This window comes from Bos javanicus, chromosome 13 (assembly GCF_032452875.1).
Source record: "Bos javanicus breed banteng chromosome 13, ARS-OSU_banteng_1.0, whole genome shotgun sequence".
Classification (NCBI taxonomy): domain Eukaryota; kingdom Metazoa; phylum Chordata; class Mammalia; order Artiodactyla; family Bovidae; genus Bos; species Bos javanicus.
Window position 1 is genome coordinate 28,547,797 of NC_083880.1, and position 15,427 is coordinate 28,563,223.

The 15,427-nt window shown below is 43.9% G+C and overlaps 1 protein-coding gene across 9 annotated transcripts in view; it reads right to left on the bottom strand.

The window, feature by feature from the left end:
* FRMD4A (FERM domain containing 4A) overlaps positions 1 to 15,427 on the bottom strand; it is a 749,223-nt gene that overhangs the window by 122,869 nt on the left and 610,927 nt on the right. For all 9 annotated transcript variants that reach the window (XM_061436072.1, XM_061436071.1, XM_061436069.1 and 6 more), the window contains 2 exons: positions 5,574 to 5,630; positions 4,644 to 4,666 (listed from right to left, as the gene is read on the bottom strand). In XM_061436072.1, the coding sequence (XP_061292056.1) occupies positions 4,644 to 4,666; positions 5,574 to 5,630 (80 nt within the window). The remainder of the gene's footprint in view (positions 1 to 4,643; positions 4,667 to 5,573; positions 5,631 to 15,427) is intronic.

Consider the following 15,427-nt stretch of genomic DNA (forward strand, 5'->3'; position numbering starts at 1 on the left):
GTAACGATAACCCTGTATGCGAGACAGCAAAAGAGACACAGATGTATAGAACAGTCTTTTGGACTCTGTGGGAGAGGGAGAGGGTGGGATCATTTGGGAGAATGGCATTGAAACATGTATAATAACATATATGAAACAAATTGCCAGTCCAAGTTTGATGCAGGATACAGGATGCTTGGGGCTGGTGAACTGGGATGACCCAGAGGGATGGTATGGGGAGGGAGGGGGGTTCAGGATGGGGAACACGTGTACACCCGTGGAGGATTCATGCTGATGTATGGCAAAACCAATACAATATTATAAGGTAATTAGCCTCCAATTAAAATAAATTTAATAAAAAAAATTTTTTTAAACAAGAAAAGTCAGGGCTTGGCATTTAAACCACTGCGGAGTTTGTGGTGAATAAAGTACATATAAATCCTGGAAAATGTGTGTTAGCTAATGACTAATGCTCAGGAGAGATTATCAAAGGAGAACTGTTTGTTTTTAAAACTGTGTTGAGCCTTTTCACCCTAATATTGCCTATGTAGCTGCCATGATGGACAGTTCTTAGGCTATTCAATTGTTTTTAAACAGAAATGCCAACTCCACTGATTTCCTCATTGCTGATGGACATTAATGTTTTTAACATATGTATGTACCAGGAAATGAAATATGATAACTACATGCTGTGCTAAGGAAAATACTACAAAGGAGAAAATATTATTTTTAGATAAGATGATTTCCTCAACCTTTCACTATATCTTATGAATTTGCCCACTCTATGCTAGAATACGGACATGAGTGACATATATTTCTTCCTGTTGTAAAAAACATTTACTATCCATCTATACATCTCTCACTTTCTTTCAGCAACACTGAACCCAAGATTTCATTGTTAAGTTCAATAAGACAAGGAAGTGAACAATTCAATTAACTGGAAAGAAAAGGGGGTTACGTAAGAATCAGCCTTCAAGGGTCTGCTGAGCAAAAACAGTCCAAAAGAAGAAACAGAACAGCTGTGAGTTTCACGAGAAAGAGCAGTTATGGCTTTGGGGTGACCTTACATAGTTCTTATTCTAGTAAAGTAATATCAGCACTTTCGACTTCTCCCTTTTGTTAAAAGAACACTTTTCTTCCTGTGCATCAAGGAACTTGCTCCCATAGATGTGGATTTTTTTTTTTTTTTCTTTTCCTGCACTGAGCAGCTTATAGCATCTTAGTTCCTCAACTAGGGATTGAATCTGGGCCACAGCAGTGAAAGCTCCAAGTCCTAACCACTGGACTGCCAGAGAATTCCCATAATATGTAGAGTTTTAATACTCATTCTACATAAAAGTAATCTGTATCTATTCCCTGAAATGTAAATGTATAGGATAACAGCATCCTGGGCAAAGTAACCTTTTAAAAAAGAATGGCAGAGATTCATGATCTTCAGGCTATAAAGGGGCTTCCCAAGAGGCTCAGTGGGTCAAGAATCCGCCTGCAATGCAGGAGACACAGGCTTGATCCCTGGGCTGGGAAGAACCGCTGGAGGAGGGCATGGAAACCCATTCTAGCATGCTTGCCTGTAGAATTCCATGAATAGAGGAGCCTGGCAGGCTGCAGTCCATGGGGTCGCAAAGAGTAGGACATGACTGAAGTAACTTGCACACACGCACGCAAGGGCTATGAAGAGTTCCTCTGCCATCTGTGTGCAGCCATTCTTTGAAAAGGTTATTGGATCCTCTAGATTCCAGAAGGTCTCAGAATGAAGCCCTGGACCACGTATTATATAAAGGCTTCCAAAGTGCTCCGTGTGTTCTAAGCTGACATCTTATGTTACAAATGTTGCTCGGGAAAATGCATTTTATTTACAGGATCTGTATATAAATCAAAGGCTTCCCAGGTGGCTCAGTGGTAAAGAATCCACCTGCCAATGCAGGAGATGCAAGAAACACGGTTTCGATCCCTGGGTCAGGATGATCCCATGGAGGAGAAAATGGCAACCCACTCCAGTATTCTTCCCTGTAATATCCCATGTACAGAGGAGCCTGGCAGGCTACAGTCCAAGGAATCACAAAGAGTCAGACACAACTGAGTAACTGAGCATGCACATAAGTCAAAGCTATTCAGTTAAACACAATGAAGAATGTAGAAGCTGGCATTCATTATCAATAGCAAAAACACCATTCTCCAATACTAAATTCTGAGAAGGGGACATCTAAAACATCTCATATCAAATGGGGTCCACTTTAGTGTTATGGGGATTTTCCCAGATGTGGACGGAAGATATCAACAAGGAATTTTGAATTTCTTCTCTGGTTCCAAACTCCAGGCCACTCAAACATACTAACTGTGGACCCCTATGGAGAACAGTGTTTATCAGGGAATCCTATCTTCCATGATGTGAGTTTTATGCTGGGAGATAAAGTGACCTTTTAGATAAGGTGTCTGACCTCTCCCCTCCCGTGGCAGCTATTTCTCACCCCAGACAGCTGCTGCTACAAACAAACTTCGATGAACATTTTGACAAATGAAGTCAAACCAGGGTCCTTTGTTTCTCTGCAGCCAACAAGCTGGCATTCCACAAGCTCATGAGGGGGCCATGAGTTACTGGAGGCCAGGCCTGCCCCCCTCACCGCTGGTCGCCCCTTGTGGCCCCACGTTCCCAGGATCTGTGGGGCCAGATGATGCTGTTCCTGGCTCACATTCCATCCTGTCAGGGGACTCTCAAAAATAAATAATATTTACAGCAGAGTTCAGAGCCGGTGAAAGAAAAGGGGGGTAAAAGTGCCTTCAGAGTAAGCAGACCAGACGATGGAGGTCATTAGATCTGTGGTTATTAAACCATTTTTCGTGGGACTCCTGAGCCCTTTTTCAATAGATATGAACCTGCACTTATCAAGAGCCTCAACTGCAATGAAGGACATAAAAAACTAACAAATGAAAATAGAACAAAGTACAGTTTCTAAATCCTGAAAATGTTTCCCTCAACCCATTTGGTCAATGGTTATGGACCACCTACAATGTCCAAGGTCTCCTGCTAAGGTTATAAATAAACCTTCATCCAAAAAAAATGGACTACCGCTGTTTCATAGCAAGAACTTGGGAAACCTAAATAAAAGGGGCCTGGAGGTCTCCTTCTACAAATAATCAAATTGAGCTGAAGGGACTATATTTTAGGAACAGGGGTCAGCCCACTGCAACCCACTGGCCAGATCCAGCCCCCTGCTTGTTTTTATGTGGCCTGTGAACTAAGAATGGTTGGGGGGAAAATATCTTAAGAAAAATACCTTAAAAGGTTGGGAAAAAAGTCAAAAGAAGATTACTTTGTGGTACATGAAAATGTATATGACATTCAAATTTCTGAGTTTATAAATAAAGTTTTATTGGAATACTGACATACTCATCTGATTACCTACTGTCTCTGGCTGCTCTGCACTTAGAAAGGGAAAAGTGATTAATTGCAACAGAGACTGGGTGGCCTGCAAAACCCACATGTGCACTGTCTGGCCCTTTACAGAAAATGCTTACTGACCCTTGTTTTACATTGTAAAAGAATTTTTTTGCTTTTGCTGAGATATCTGAATGAGAACATATGCCTCTGCCTTTGTTAGAAAGCCTTAGAAATGCACGGGGAGTAGAGAGAAGGCAGCTAAGACCTGAAAACCTAGTCAGCATGAACTTGACAAAGCTGGATAAGTAGAGGTAGATACCAAGTGAAGTAGGTTAGGTTACATTTACAGAGCAGATTTCCCAAAGCATGAGAAAACATCCAAATTCTTCATTGGAGAAGAAGTAGGGATCCATGTTTTTCATACCACTTTTGTTAATTTCCTTTCAATGGGCCAGAATCCTATGCCCCGACGCTGTTTTCTTATACATGAGGTTAATACATGTCTCTAGGCCTCAATTCTAAAGAATGGGCTGTTCTGGAGACTTCCCTCAGGAGTGTCTAGTAAAACAGAATCCCAGGAATGGTATCTGTTTTCGAGCAGACAGCTCTGTTGGTGGAGGTTGACGACCACCCCCTATCTGACTCCATTAAAGATCAGGAGAGACTGGCAATACAGCCCTGCTAGTCAATGGGCCGTGCTTAATGAAATGAAAGATTGAGAATGAAGTTTGCAGGTCTATAGAGTTATTAAAGCTGGGCACAGTTTTCCCCATGGTTAAGTCTGTTTTTGTTCTCTCCCTAATGTAATATCCAGAAAAGGAAGGAAAGTAGAAGTAGGGTATTTATGTTTAACACTTTCATGAAAGATACCTTTTAGAGGCTAGCATTTTGTCTCTTCAGGGTTGGAACTAAAAGAGGGGGGAGAAAAGTCCAATGGCAGCCCTTTAGTAACTTTCATTTTTTTTTCTTTCAGTTTTTGGTCATACCATGTGGCATGCTGGATCTTAGCTCCCCGACTAGGGATCAAACCCACACCCTTGGTAGTCTTAACCATTGGCCCACTAGGGAAATCCCTAGTAACTTTCGTTTGGTACAGAATATTCTCCTGCTATTACTACATCTTCTCTGCTTGACGTAATTTTTCCACTGACAAGTTGGGAACTGGATTTCATCATTAATATATAATATTAATAAACTGTCCTCCTATGAAGAATAACAGAATAGTTTCTTTTCATACAGATGCAATAGAATACATTTTTAAGCCAAAAAACCTAGGTAAACTCACCTAGAAAAATCTCCCTTTGCCTCCTGTAGAAGAAGAAAATTCAACATCAGTGACTCATTCTGATTTGTGTTACAGATTTTAAAATGCACTGTAGAATCATGAACTCCTCTGCTGAATCATTCCAACTGACTGCTATTTCATCCTATCAGCTACCAGAATATAATTAAGGAAGGATGCATGCATTTACCACCTGAATAGGAGACAAACTTTAGAAAGTTCTATACAAAGAAAGCAATTCATAATGAAAAGGAAAGTTTCCACTTCTAAGCTCTGATCTAACTTTTTCCACTGTAAAGATTCTGAACCTGGACATGTGTCTGGGTAGCACTATGTGTCTATATCTTGTGGTACTTGCTGTTTTGTCTTGTATTGTGGGCTTCTGCGGGTAGGGACCATGGAGTCTGTAATGAATCTAGCAAAATGCCTGGAGCACAGTAGTTGCTCAATAAATCTCTGCTGAAGGAAAAAGTGAATGACATCATTTCAGTTCATTCTGCCAGTGTTTCTGATCTTGCCCTTGTGGCTAATATTCAGTGATCCCTCTTTTTCCACACAAGCTTAAAGGTATTTTCCTCATCTTTCATGACAGTGCTTCTCCTGGCAATTAAATTCTAGCTTTTTTTACTTGGCTTTCTCCAGTGACCTGAAGAAAAGGGGGTCACCAGATGATCTCAGTTTCCCAATCTCAGGTTATACACACAATTTTCCCTTGCAGAGAGATACTGCTTAAAATTTTGGACAAGAACAGAGAATAGAGGAGACACTGTTTATTGCTATGGTGTAGTTTCCCTAATAGCTCTTTCCTGCTTGTGGCTAAAGAATAAGGAGTCAAAGAGCTACTGGTTATAGCAACTGCCATCCATGAGGTGTCTTATTCCTATTTCTTCTGTATATGGCTCTAGAATACAAAGATGGAGGGAAACAACTTACCTGTAAAATATACGAGGCCAATTCAAACACTACTTCACTATCAACATCAATCAGCTCCTGAAAGGAAAACCAAGTAAGATAAGTTTGGTACTTTAACAACGATTTCTTTATGATCTCCCCCGAAAGAGGAGAGGTCTTTCTTATCTGAGATGTTACCCAGAATCTCAAACACCCATAGAACATCTTTTCTGAATCACTTGGACTCAAACGTTCCCTGACATCATTCCCTAAGCTCTTATAAGAGCTCCAATGGTCCTGTGTCTACACAGTCACTTCCAGGGCTTCATCTTTAGGTCCTCATGAGAAATTAAGGAATGGATCAGTCTCCAGCTTTTTACAAATCGGTCAATCTGATTAATTGATGGATTAAGGTTACTTGATCACCACATGCATTTTTCTTTGTAAACTCTACTTCAGAACCAGTGGTAAGACTTTGCTAGAGAAAAGGTTATGATGGAATTATGACTCTTTAAATTAAAGTTACATAAAGTTAAAAATACAGTTTCCCAGTTGTATGAGACACATTTCTTCATGTACTCAAATACTTCAAGGTAGCTGTTGACTACCATGATGTCAGAGCAAATACGGGCTCTTCACTCACTGCAGAAAGTTTAAAAACGTTTCTCTCAGGACTTCCCTGATGGTGGTCTAGTGGTTAAGAATCCGTCTGCCAATGCAGGGGACACAGGTTCAATACCTGGTCTGGGACGATCTCACATGCTGCAGAGCAACTACACCCGTGTGCCACAACTGCTGAGGCCTGCACCCTAGACCTGGTGCTCCGCAGTAAGGGAAGCCACCACAGCTAGAGAGGAGCCCTGCTTGCTACAACTAGAACAAGCCTGCACGCAGCAATGAAGACCCAGCACAACCAAAACAAGTTACTTTTTTTCTTTGAATTATAAACCAAATTCTGATTCATGGATTTTCTAATGATTTTTGTGTGGTCCAGGACTTGCCCCTGTATTTCAAAACAATGCACTGAAGCACACCTATATCTTTAGAGGGAAGGATATCCTGCAGGCTCCTTCAGGTTTAGGAATTTCAAAGATGGATAATAATGTTTGCTACCAAACCACCTTGGAGTGCGAGCTAAGAGAGACGTGGATGGATCGGGGACAATAATTCTTTATGCTTAACCAGCTAAAGGAGCTTTACGGCCACTGTAATTGATACAGATTGTCAGTGCTGCAGTGTGGAGGAATGCCTGGAATTGCAGTCTTGGGATTACCAGGTCCCAACTGAATGTAAATCATTTAACAGTGGACAAATGATTTAACAGAAACACTGTCCAGGGTTTCCACAATGGATCATTTCTACTCGCACTATATGCTTTTCCATTCCCACCAATCGACTTCCCAAAGTCACCGGTGTGTGCTTGTCGGTGTATCGGTATGTGTGCTCTGTCAAACATTTACACTGAGCTTGCAGGTGATGGTCAACAGTGGCTAATAGTTAACATCCCAGGAGAGGCCAACTCAAAACCAACCATCAGGAACAGCCCCGGAACGTGTGCACATGGTTTTTGGTTCATTACTTGGCTCATCTGCTAAAGGAAAACATCCACACTTTTGGGGAGAGGACAAACGTGGGGAGGGTGGATGGTGGTCATTTTCTAATTGATTTGGTTTTGCACAGTCCATTCTGTAGTTCTGGGGGGAACTGCCATCCCCTAGTCATGGGGCAACATTAATCATAATGTACCATTTTTCAGAGTCAAGCTACCTAAGATGCCCACTTAAACACTCACCTGATTTATATGAATTCTTTCTTCCCAACTGCATGTGTCCTCAGGGCAAATGAAAACTAGCATCTCTAAACCCACTCCAGTGTTCTGGCCTGGAGAATCCCAGGGACGGGGGAGCCTGGTGGACTGGCATCTGTGGGGTCGCACAGAGCCGGACCCAACTGAAGCGACTTAGCAGCAGCAACTCTAAATGGGGTGAGTTTCCACCTTCTCTGTCCTCGACCATCTCCCAGTGAAGATATTAAAAACACTGAGAGTCAGAACGTGATCAGTAAGAGTCAAAAGGATTGAAAAGTAAGGTGACCCAGACATCCCCCACTTTTGTAAAATCTGATGGGAAAGAGAGCTGCAGTATTCCTTCTCACTGTTTCTATTTAATATTGAGTTCAAGAATCACAGCTTTAGGCTTCCCTGATAATCTAGTAGTTAAGAATCCGCCTATCAATGCAGGGGACATTGGTTCCATCCCTGGTCCGGGAAGATTCCACATGTTACGGAGCAGCTAAGCCCGTGCGCCGCAACTACAGAAGCCCACGCACCCTAGAGCCCCTGCTCCACAAGAGAAGACACCACAGTAAGAAGCCTGCACATCGCAACAAAAAGTAGCCCACGACTACTGCAACTAGAGAAAGCCTGGGCGCAGCAACGAAGACCCAGCACAGCCAAAAATTAAAAAACTAAATCTCAAAACCAGCATTGTCTGTCCTCGGAGGAGTCAGTTCAGAGATCTAAATGGTGTTTATAAGACCCAATCTAGGAATGGGGAATGGGGGCCAGGGGAAGAGATCCTCCAACTGGAAGAAAATTCTTTCCTGCTTTGCAGCCTCTGCCCAATTTCGAGGTCTGTTTACAACACAAGGTTCACAAAGGACGAAACCTTCCCCTTTGCATCCCTGGCCCTCCCAGGTGACTTTTACCTTTAAAATTCCCCTGAGGTGGAGCAGAGCTCTAGGCTTCCTGCCCACACCACACATTTCCCACTGTGCCTCGAACCCCAAGAGCTGAGTCCCCATGGGGAGGAGTGGATAGATGTTTCCAGGTGTCCACTTCCCATAGAACATTCGAGAGATGACTCCACTTTCCACCTTTTCCTTATCTGGCTTCTCTTGAACACAGGTGGCTTCTTTCAAGTGTTTCTGCTCAAGCAGAGCAGATTAACTGAAGAAGACCACAGAGTGCATGCGAAAACCTTGTGCTTTCCTGGGGCGCTGGGTTTTCCTTTGACGGAGGATGAATCAGAGAAGGATAGGGAGCAGAAGGCCCTTCAAGGAAGGGGTACGGGTGCTTGCCCATCTGGCACCACCCACGGGCTGAAAGTGTGACATTCCTCTGTGTCCCCAGGGCTCCGAGAGCCAATGGGGTGGGGAGATCTGCAGAGCAGGGCTGTCTGCTGAGCTAGAGTCTTCCTTGGGAATCCAAGGTGGTCTGGAAGGCATGGAGTCATTTTCTTTTGAGATTCACTGGTAAGAGGGAGATGCTGATAGGAGGGAAAGTGATGTCACGGAGTTCACATGTCCTTCGGACATCTGTTTTACTGTATTGATTTTTAGTTGCTAAATTGTGTCTGATTGTGTCCAACTCTACTATCCCATGGGCTGTAGCCCACCAGGCTCCTCTGTCCAATGAATTTCCCAGCCAAGAATACTGGAGTGGGTAGCCATTTCCTTCTCCAGAGGATTTTTCCAACCCAGGGATTGAATCCTGTGTCTACTGTATTGGCAGGGGATTCTTTACCCCTGAGCCACCAGGGAAGCACTGTTTCACTTTCTACTGAATAAGGCATGCTGCTTTCTCTGATCTTTTGATTCATGGTATGGAAAGACAAAATGTGACTCTGCAGGGGTGTGTGTAAGTTCAGACAGGGCTGGGAAGATGGTGCCACTTTCTCCCACTCCACAAGGTTTTATCCCAGGTGATTAAGTTGCTAAAGGAAGACGCTTGAGGTCATTTATCAGCAGTCTCAGAGTTAACAATATTCTCAGAAAGATTTCTCCTTTGAGGGTCTCCAAGTGTTCCAAAGAAAGAGCCCCATGAGACCCCCCAAGTGCCAGGTGTTATGGACCTTCTCCAAAAGTCCTGAAAGCCGGAGGAACTCGTCATGATTGCCTTGCTCCGGGGACCTTAGTGGTGGTCTTCAGACTCAACTGAGAATCTTAACAAAAAACATTCCTCCATGGTCAGGAATGAGAGAAATTCCAGCTTTCATGGAAGATTCATGAGAGAATTATAACAGAAAAGATGATGAGCAACCACATGGTAGGTTGAGGAGATTTCCATGAGGACAACCTTTGCAAAGTTCAAGCAAAACAACCTGCAGGGCTGTCCAGTGGATTCCCTAGTAAATCTCCACCCATTGTAATAACCATCTTTCTTTGCACCCACAATATGCCTGAAGAAGATGGTTTCCTGCCATCCTCTTTAAGACACTTTCTACTTTGGGACTTTGAATAAATGCATCACTGGACCTCGTTGAGTTTCAGTTTTCTCATCAGTAGAATCAGGAGAACACTTTCTTTTCTTTCTTCATTTCTCCCTTTCTTGGCCATGCCTTGTGACTTGTGGAAACTCAGTTCCCTGACCAGGGATCAAACCTATGGCCCCTGCACTGGGAGCAAGGGAGTCCTAACCACTGGACCTCCAAGGAACTCCCAGGAGAACAGTTTCTTTTTCAAGTACTGTACTAAGTCTGGTGACGTGGAACTCTGTACAGGTGATTTGGACACTCTAAGACACACCACAAAGATCAAGTCTGTATTATTATTTTTTTTGTTCCCTGGTCTTTACAGATCATCTGAACTCCGCAGAATCTCTGTTCTGTTTACAGTTCTGTTCTTGGTTTTTTTTTTTTTTTGCATTTATGTTTTAGAATTTATTGGAATCTTTAATAAGACTTAAAAAAAAAGAGGTGGGAAGCACTGTGGAAGTGTGTGTCTGCACGTGTCTGTGTATTGGTCACCATGTCTACCATCCCAGTGGGTCCTCACACCCACATCAGCCTCGCTGTGCCCGGTGCCTGCCCCGTCTCATTGCACAACCTGTAGTGTCTTCAGGAAGGCACCCCCAGGCAGTGAGGGGCTGGGGTGCAGGATGAGACTGATGTGGTCTTGCACACTTCCTCTTTCTGAGCCCTTTGCCAGGTTTCCATCAGTCGAGTCACTTCACGTTTGTCTGGGGCACTCGCACTTGGTGGCCCGGGGATTTCTCCCAGTGTCCGCAGCATACACTGCATTTCGTGATCTTGAGGAATCTCTCCTGTGGAGGTCGCAGGCACAGCCCAGATGATGGGTCTGTGTGCGTTTGTTTCTAGAGAGCTGAAGACAGAAGGCCCTCTCTGTCTTCTTTCCCTTCCTCTCTCTGTCATGTGAGCATACACACCAAGCCGGCATGCATCCATCTAAGAGATAAGGACTGGGATTCTGTGAGTCCGAGATGAATGTTTACATTGGTTCCTTTGTCCTGTGGGACTTGATTCTGGGCTTTTGTTTCTCTCATCTTCAGAAGAGATATCATCTGCTCATTAGCAAACCTCCTGGAAGATCCTGGCTAAAGACTGCTTATTTCAATTTCAGCAAGAAGATGGTACTTAGATCCAAGTAGCAAATATGGACCAGGGATGACTGTTCAAACTTTAATCATATGTGATGTTCTCAGTTTAATGGGGACATCTCAGCCCAGGAGGCTGGACAAGACCCCCAGCACAAAGGAGGGATTTTAAGTTTTTTTTTTTTTTCCACATTGACTATGCACCTGCCTGGTAGGCTTCAGTCCATGGGGTCGCAAAGAGTCAGACATGACTGAGTGACTTCACTTTTACTTTTCACTTTCATGCACTGGAGAAGGAAATGGCAACCCACTCCAGTGTTCTTGCCTGGAGAATCCCAGGGACTGGGGAGCCTGGCGGGCTGCCATCTATGGGGTTGCACAGAGTCGGACACGACTGAAGTGACTTAGCAGCAGCAGCATGCGTCTGGTTCAGTGATACATCAAAAGAAGCTGATTATCAAAATTTACTTAGAAAAATGCTAGTGCCAACTTTTTCTCCAACCCAACAAGACATATTTCTGTGCATTCTCAGATGGTGACCAGGGGTCCTGCCTCTTTGGTTATAATATTTGACAAGATACATTTTGAGATCAAGCATTTAAATGTGATAGATGGATTTATTTAAAAAGTGGATGGTCATCCCCTTCAGTTTAAATGTGAGATTCAAACAAGGCAGCTAGTCATCTTGACCAGTCCCTTACTTCACCCAACTTAAGTCATCTGAGGATCAGATAACTCCTCCGAGGGACTGAATAGCAGTGTAAGGTCCTTCAGCAAGTGAGCCTCTCTTCTTGTCTCTTGGAAGGTATGCCACTGAAGACGACTGGAAGCTGGACTGCAGAGTTCTTTATTTCCTTATAACTTTAAGACCTATCATCTAAGGGAATCCTTCTTCCTAAACATTGAAAAAAACACTTGACATTTTATGACCTAGAAATTGTTGTTTTGCAAAGCTTTTGAAAATGATTGTGGCAACTAATTTTTGACAGCAATCTCACTCGGCCAGTGGAGAATTCCAAGCAGGCAGGATTCCATCCTGAAGGTGGGGAAAGTGCTGGGATTAGAGTCCACGTCCACCCCATCACTCCCTCTAGCATGACAAGTCCACTGTTCCCTGGCCGGACTAACTGATGGGCCTCTCCAGTTGACGGAGGAAGCCACATCCCAGAAGAGAGACGGCCAGATGGAAAGCCTGGCAGGAGGAGCTCTGGTTTCCTGTGTCGCTTCCCAGGAAAAACACATCATCCCAGGCCCACTTCCCATGTGAGCTTTCCTAGGAACCAGACACACATTTCTGAATGAGTTTTATCCATCCCTTGGCCATAAATTTCCTTTCCATCATCCACTTGAAACACAACCAAGCTGAAAAACAACAGAAACGCTGTTGGAGCAAAACGGCCACGTGGGGCATCAGTGACCCCTTTCTAAACCTCCTCCTGCTCCACTTAAAGGCAATACTTCCAGCCCTGGTCACTGCTGACCAGATTCTAACGTTCTGCATCTTGGACAGATTATGACTGTTATTTCCTGCTCTTTTTGGTAGAAAATAAGGGGACTGAAAAGAAAGGAGAAGTGAGAGAGGACCCACTGTAGTTATGTTTTCTGCCTCCTGGTGAAGGAAGAGTGGAGGGTGGGAGCTGGCATTCGTGGCTTGGGGAAAATGACAAGATAAACAAACAAAACATCTTTCCTCACTTTTGTGCTGTTGAAGAGATCAGAAGTTGGTTCTCTGGAGAAGATGATACCCAGGAAGCTGGGATGAAGTGGGCAGAGCGATCAGGGATTAAAAGGAGGTCTACACCCCAGTGGTGGCCACTCCCTCCCCCAAATGCTAAAGCGGGAGCTGACATCCCAGGAGCGAAGTAAGGCAATGAAGAGTCACGAGAAAAGACCCCAAGCGCTGATACTCGGGGTTCCTGCTGAAAGAACGAGCTTGCTAGGGACACAGACACAGGGGACCATCTCCACCTGGGCACTGGGAGCTTTTGAGTGTCTCACTCTTAGTTGTGGATGGAAAGCCCCCTACACAATAAGGCAGAGTGCATGCTCGCTCTGTCACTTCAGTCATGTCTGACTCTTTGCAATCTCATGGACTGTAGCCTGCCAGGCTCCTCTGTCCATGGGATTCTCCAGGCAAGAATACTGGACTGGGTTGTCATGCCCTCCTCCAAGGGATTTTCCTGACCCAGAGATCGAACCAGTGTCTCTTATGTCTCCTGCATTGGCAGGCGGGTTCTTTACCACTAGCACCTCCTGGGAAGCCCACATAAAAGACAGAGACCAAAAAAATCAACAGGAAATAAAAAGAACTGGAAAGAAACAGAACATGCATGATAATTAACATTACTGGAGAGATAAGAGGATATTTAGGGACTTCCTTGGTGGCTCAGACGGTAAAGCGTCTGTCTACAATGCGGGAGACCCGGGTTAATCCCTGGGTTGGGAAGATCTCCTGGAGAAGGAAATGGCAATCCACTCCAGTACTATTGCCTGGAAAATCCCATGGACAGAGGAGCCTGGTAGGCTACAGTCCATGGGGTCTCAAAGAGTCGGAGACTACTTCAGTTTCACTTTCACTTTCAAGAGGATATTTGGTTCAAAGACAATAATAGGATTATATGTATCTAAAGAAAATCAGTTAATATGAAGGAAGTCTGAGAAATTCAAAGCATGATAGTAAAGGTTAAAAAGTCAATAGAGGAGATTAAAGATAACATTGAGGAAAATCTTCCAGAAAGTAGAACAAAATGACAAAGAAGGAAAACAGGAGAAACGAGATGTCAAAGCAGGAGGTCGTGCCCAGCCTCTGATTAGTGGGGGCTCCAGAAGGAGGGCAGAGAGGAAACAGAGAGACATCATACAAGAAATAATACAAAAACCCCGCCAGATATGAAGAGGAATACGAACCTCAGACTAAAAGTGTCCATCTACACAACATAGCGGGTTTACCAAGACCTACTTCAAGGCACACCATCCTGAAATTTCAGATAAAGGGAAATAGAAGGAAATCCTAACAGATCCCATGGAGGTCATGGTCAGGGTAGTCCACTTAGAGTGTACAGACACAGACTTCCCCAGAGCAACTCTTGAAGACTCTGAGGCAACACCTGTGATATACTGAGAGAGGTATTCTGTATTTTCACATCCAATGAAACTATGAAATCAGATGTGATGGCAAAACAAAGACTTTTTCAGGTGTGCAAGGACCCAGACATTTCACTTCCCATATACATTTTCCCTGGATTACTGCAGGACGTTCTCCAGTGAAACAAAAGTGTAAAAACACAAGAAGACTCGGGACCCAGGAAGCAAAGTACCTACTCCAGAGTTGGGGTGAAGGAAAGACGGGACAGGAACGGGGACATCCTGGGCTGAGGGCTGCAAATGAGGCTACGTTCAGACGGGAGCAGAAGGACAGAGCGTTCCAAAAGGGAGGTCCCAGGAAGAACAACAGAGGCAACAGCAAAAAACCCAGCCAAAGAGAGGAACAGATGAATTACCCAATGTGTATGGAAATTAACGTCTATTATTTTCAAATAGACATTTGAAAATCTGTAGGAGCTTTTGGGAAAAAAAGATGGATGCATAGAAACTAAAGCAAGTAATGGCAAAATGGTTATTACCTTTAGGTAAAATAACTGGTTGTCTAAAAAGGAATCGCAACCCCAGGATGCTACTTGGGTTAGTCATAACAATGGTATGTGGATGGGTATGCCGTTTGCGTAGGATTGTGGTATCACCACACTGGGAGAAATGGGAAGGGGAAAGTGCGGGTGGGTGCATAGGAGACCTCAGTCCTTACTTATATCAAAAATGGATAAATCAAGGAATAAGACCCTGTTCCAGTTATTTAGAAGCAGAGAGAGGCAAATACCAGAAGAAACAGCTAAAAATTGTTGGAAGTGGTGGGGGGTGGGCTCTTTTTCATAAACAGCCTCTTGACTTTTAAACTATATCATATATTACTTAGATAAACATAAATGTGTTAAAAGTGGATGAAGCACTTCCCTGATGGTCCAGTGGCTAAGAGTCTGTGCTCCCAATGTAGGAGGCCCTGGTTCAATCCCTCGTCAGGAAACTAGATCCCACAAGCTGCAACTAAGATCTGGCCCAGCCAAATAAATAAATAAATATTAAAAAAAATAAGAATCTTTTCTTTTTAAAAAGTGAATGAAATAAGTTGGATGAAGTGGGAATGAACAGCTTATTGTATCTGAACAATGTAGATTTCGATTCTAGTACATTGTAGGAATTGCTTCCCAAGCCACAGGGAGGGTGCTGGGTCAGCCAGTATCAGCATCACCCACCAGTGATGCGTCTGGCCCTGCTCTCGGGCCCCTCAAGTCGCCAGAGGGCAGTGCGGGCGGCACAGAAGACTGCAGCCAAGATGAACTTGGATCTGATTCCAAGCGAGCAATTCTACCTCAATGGGAGCTAGTAACGTGCCTGGTGGGGTGCTGGCCACCTTCACATCTGTCTGGCTTAATCTTCCCAAAAAGCTAGTGGGTGGGGTTTTTTTAATATTCTTGTTCAACTGAAGAGGAAAATGAAGTTTGGAGACATC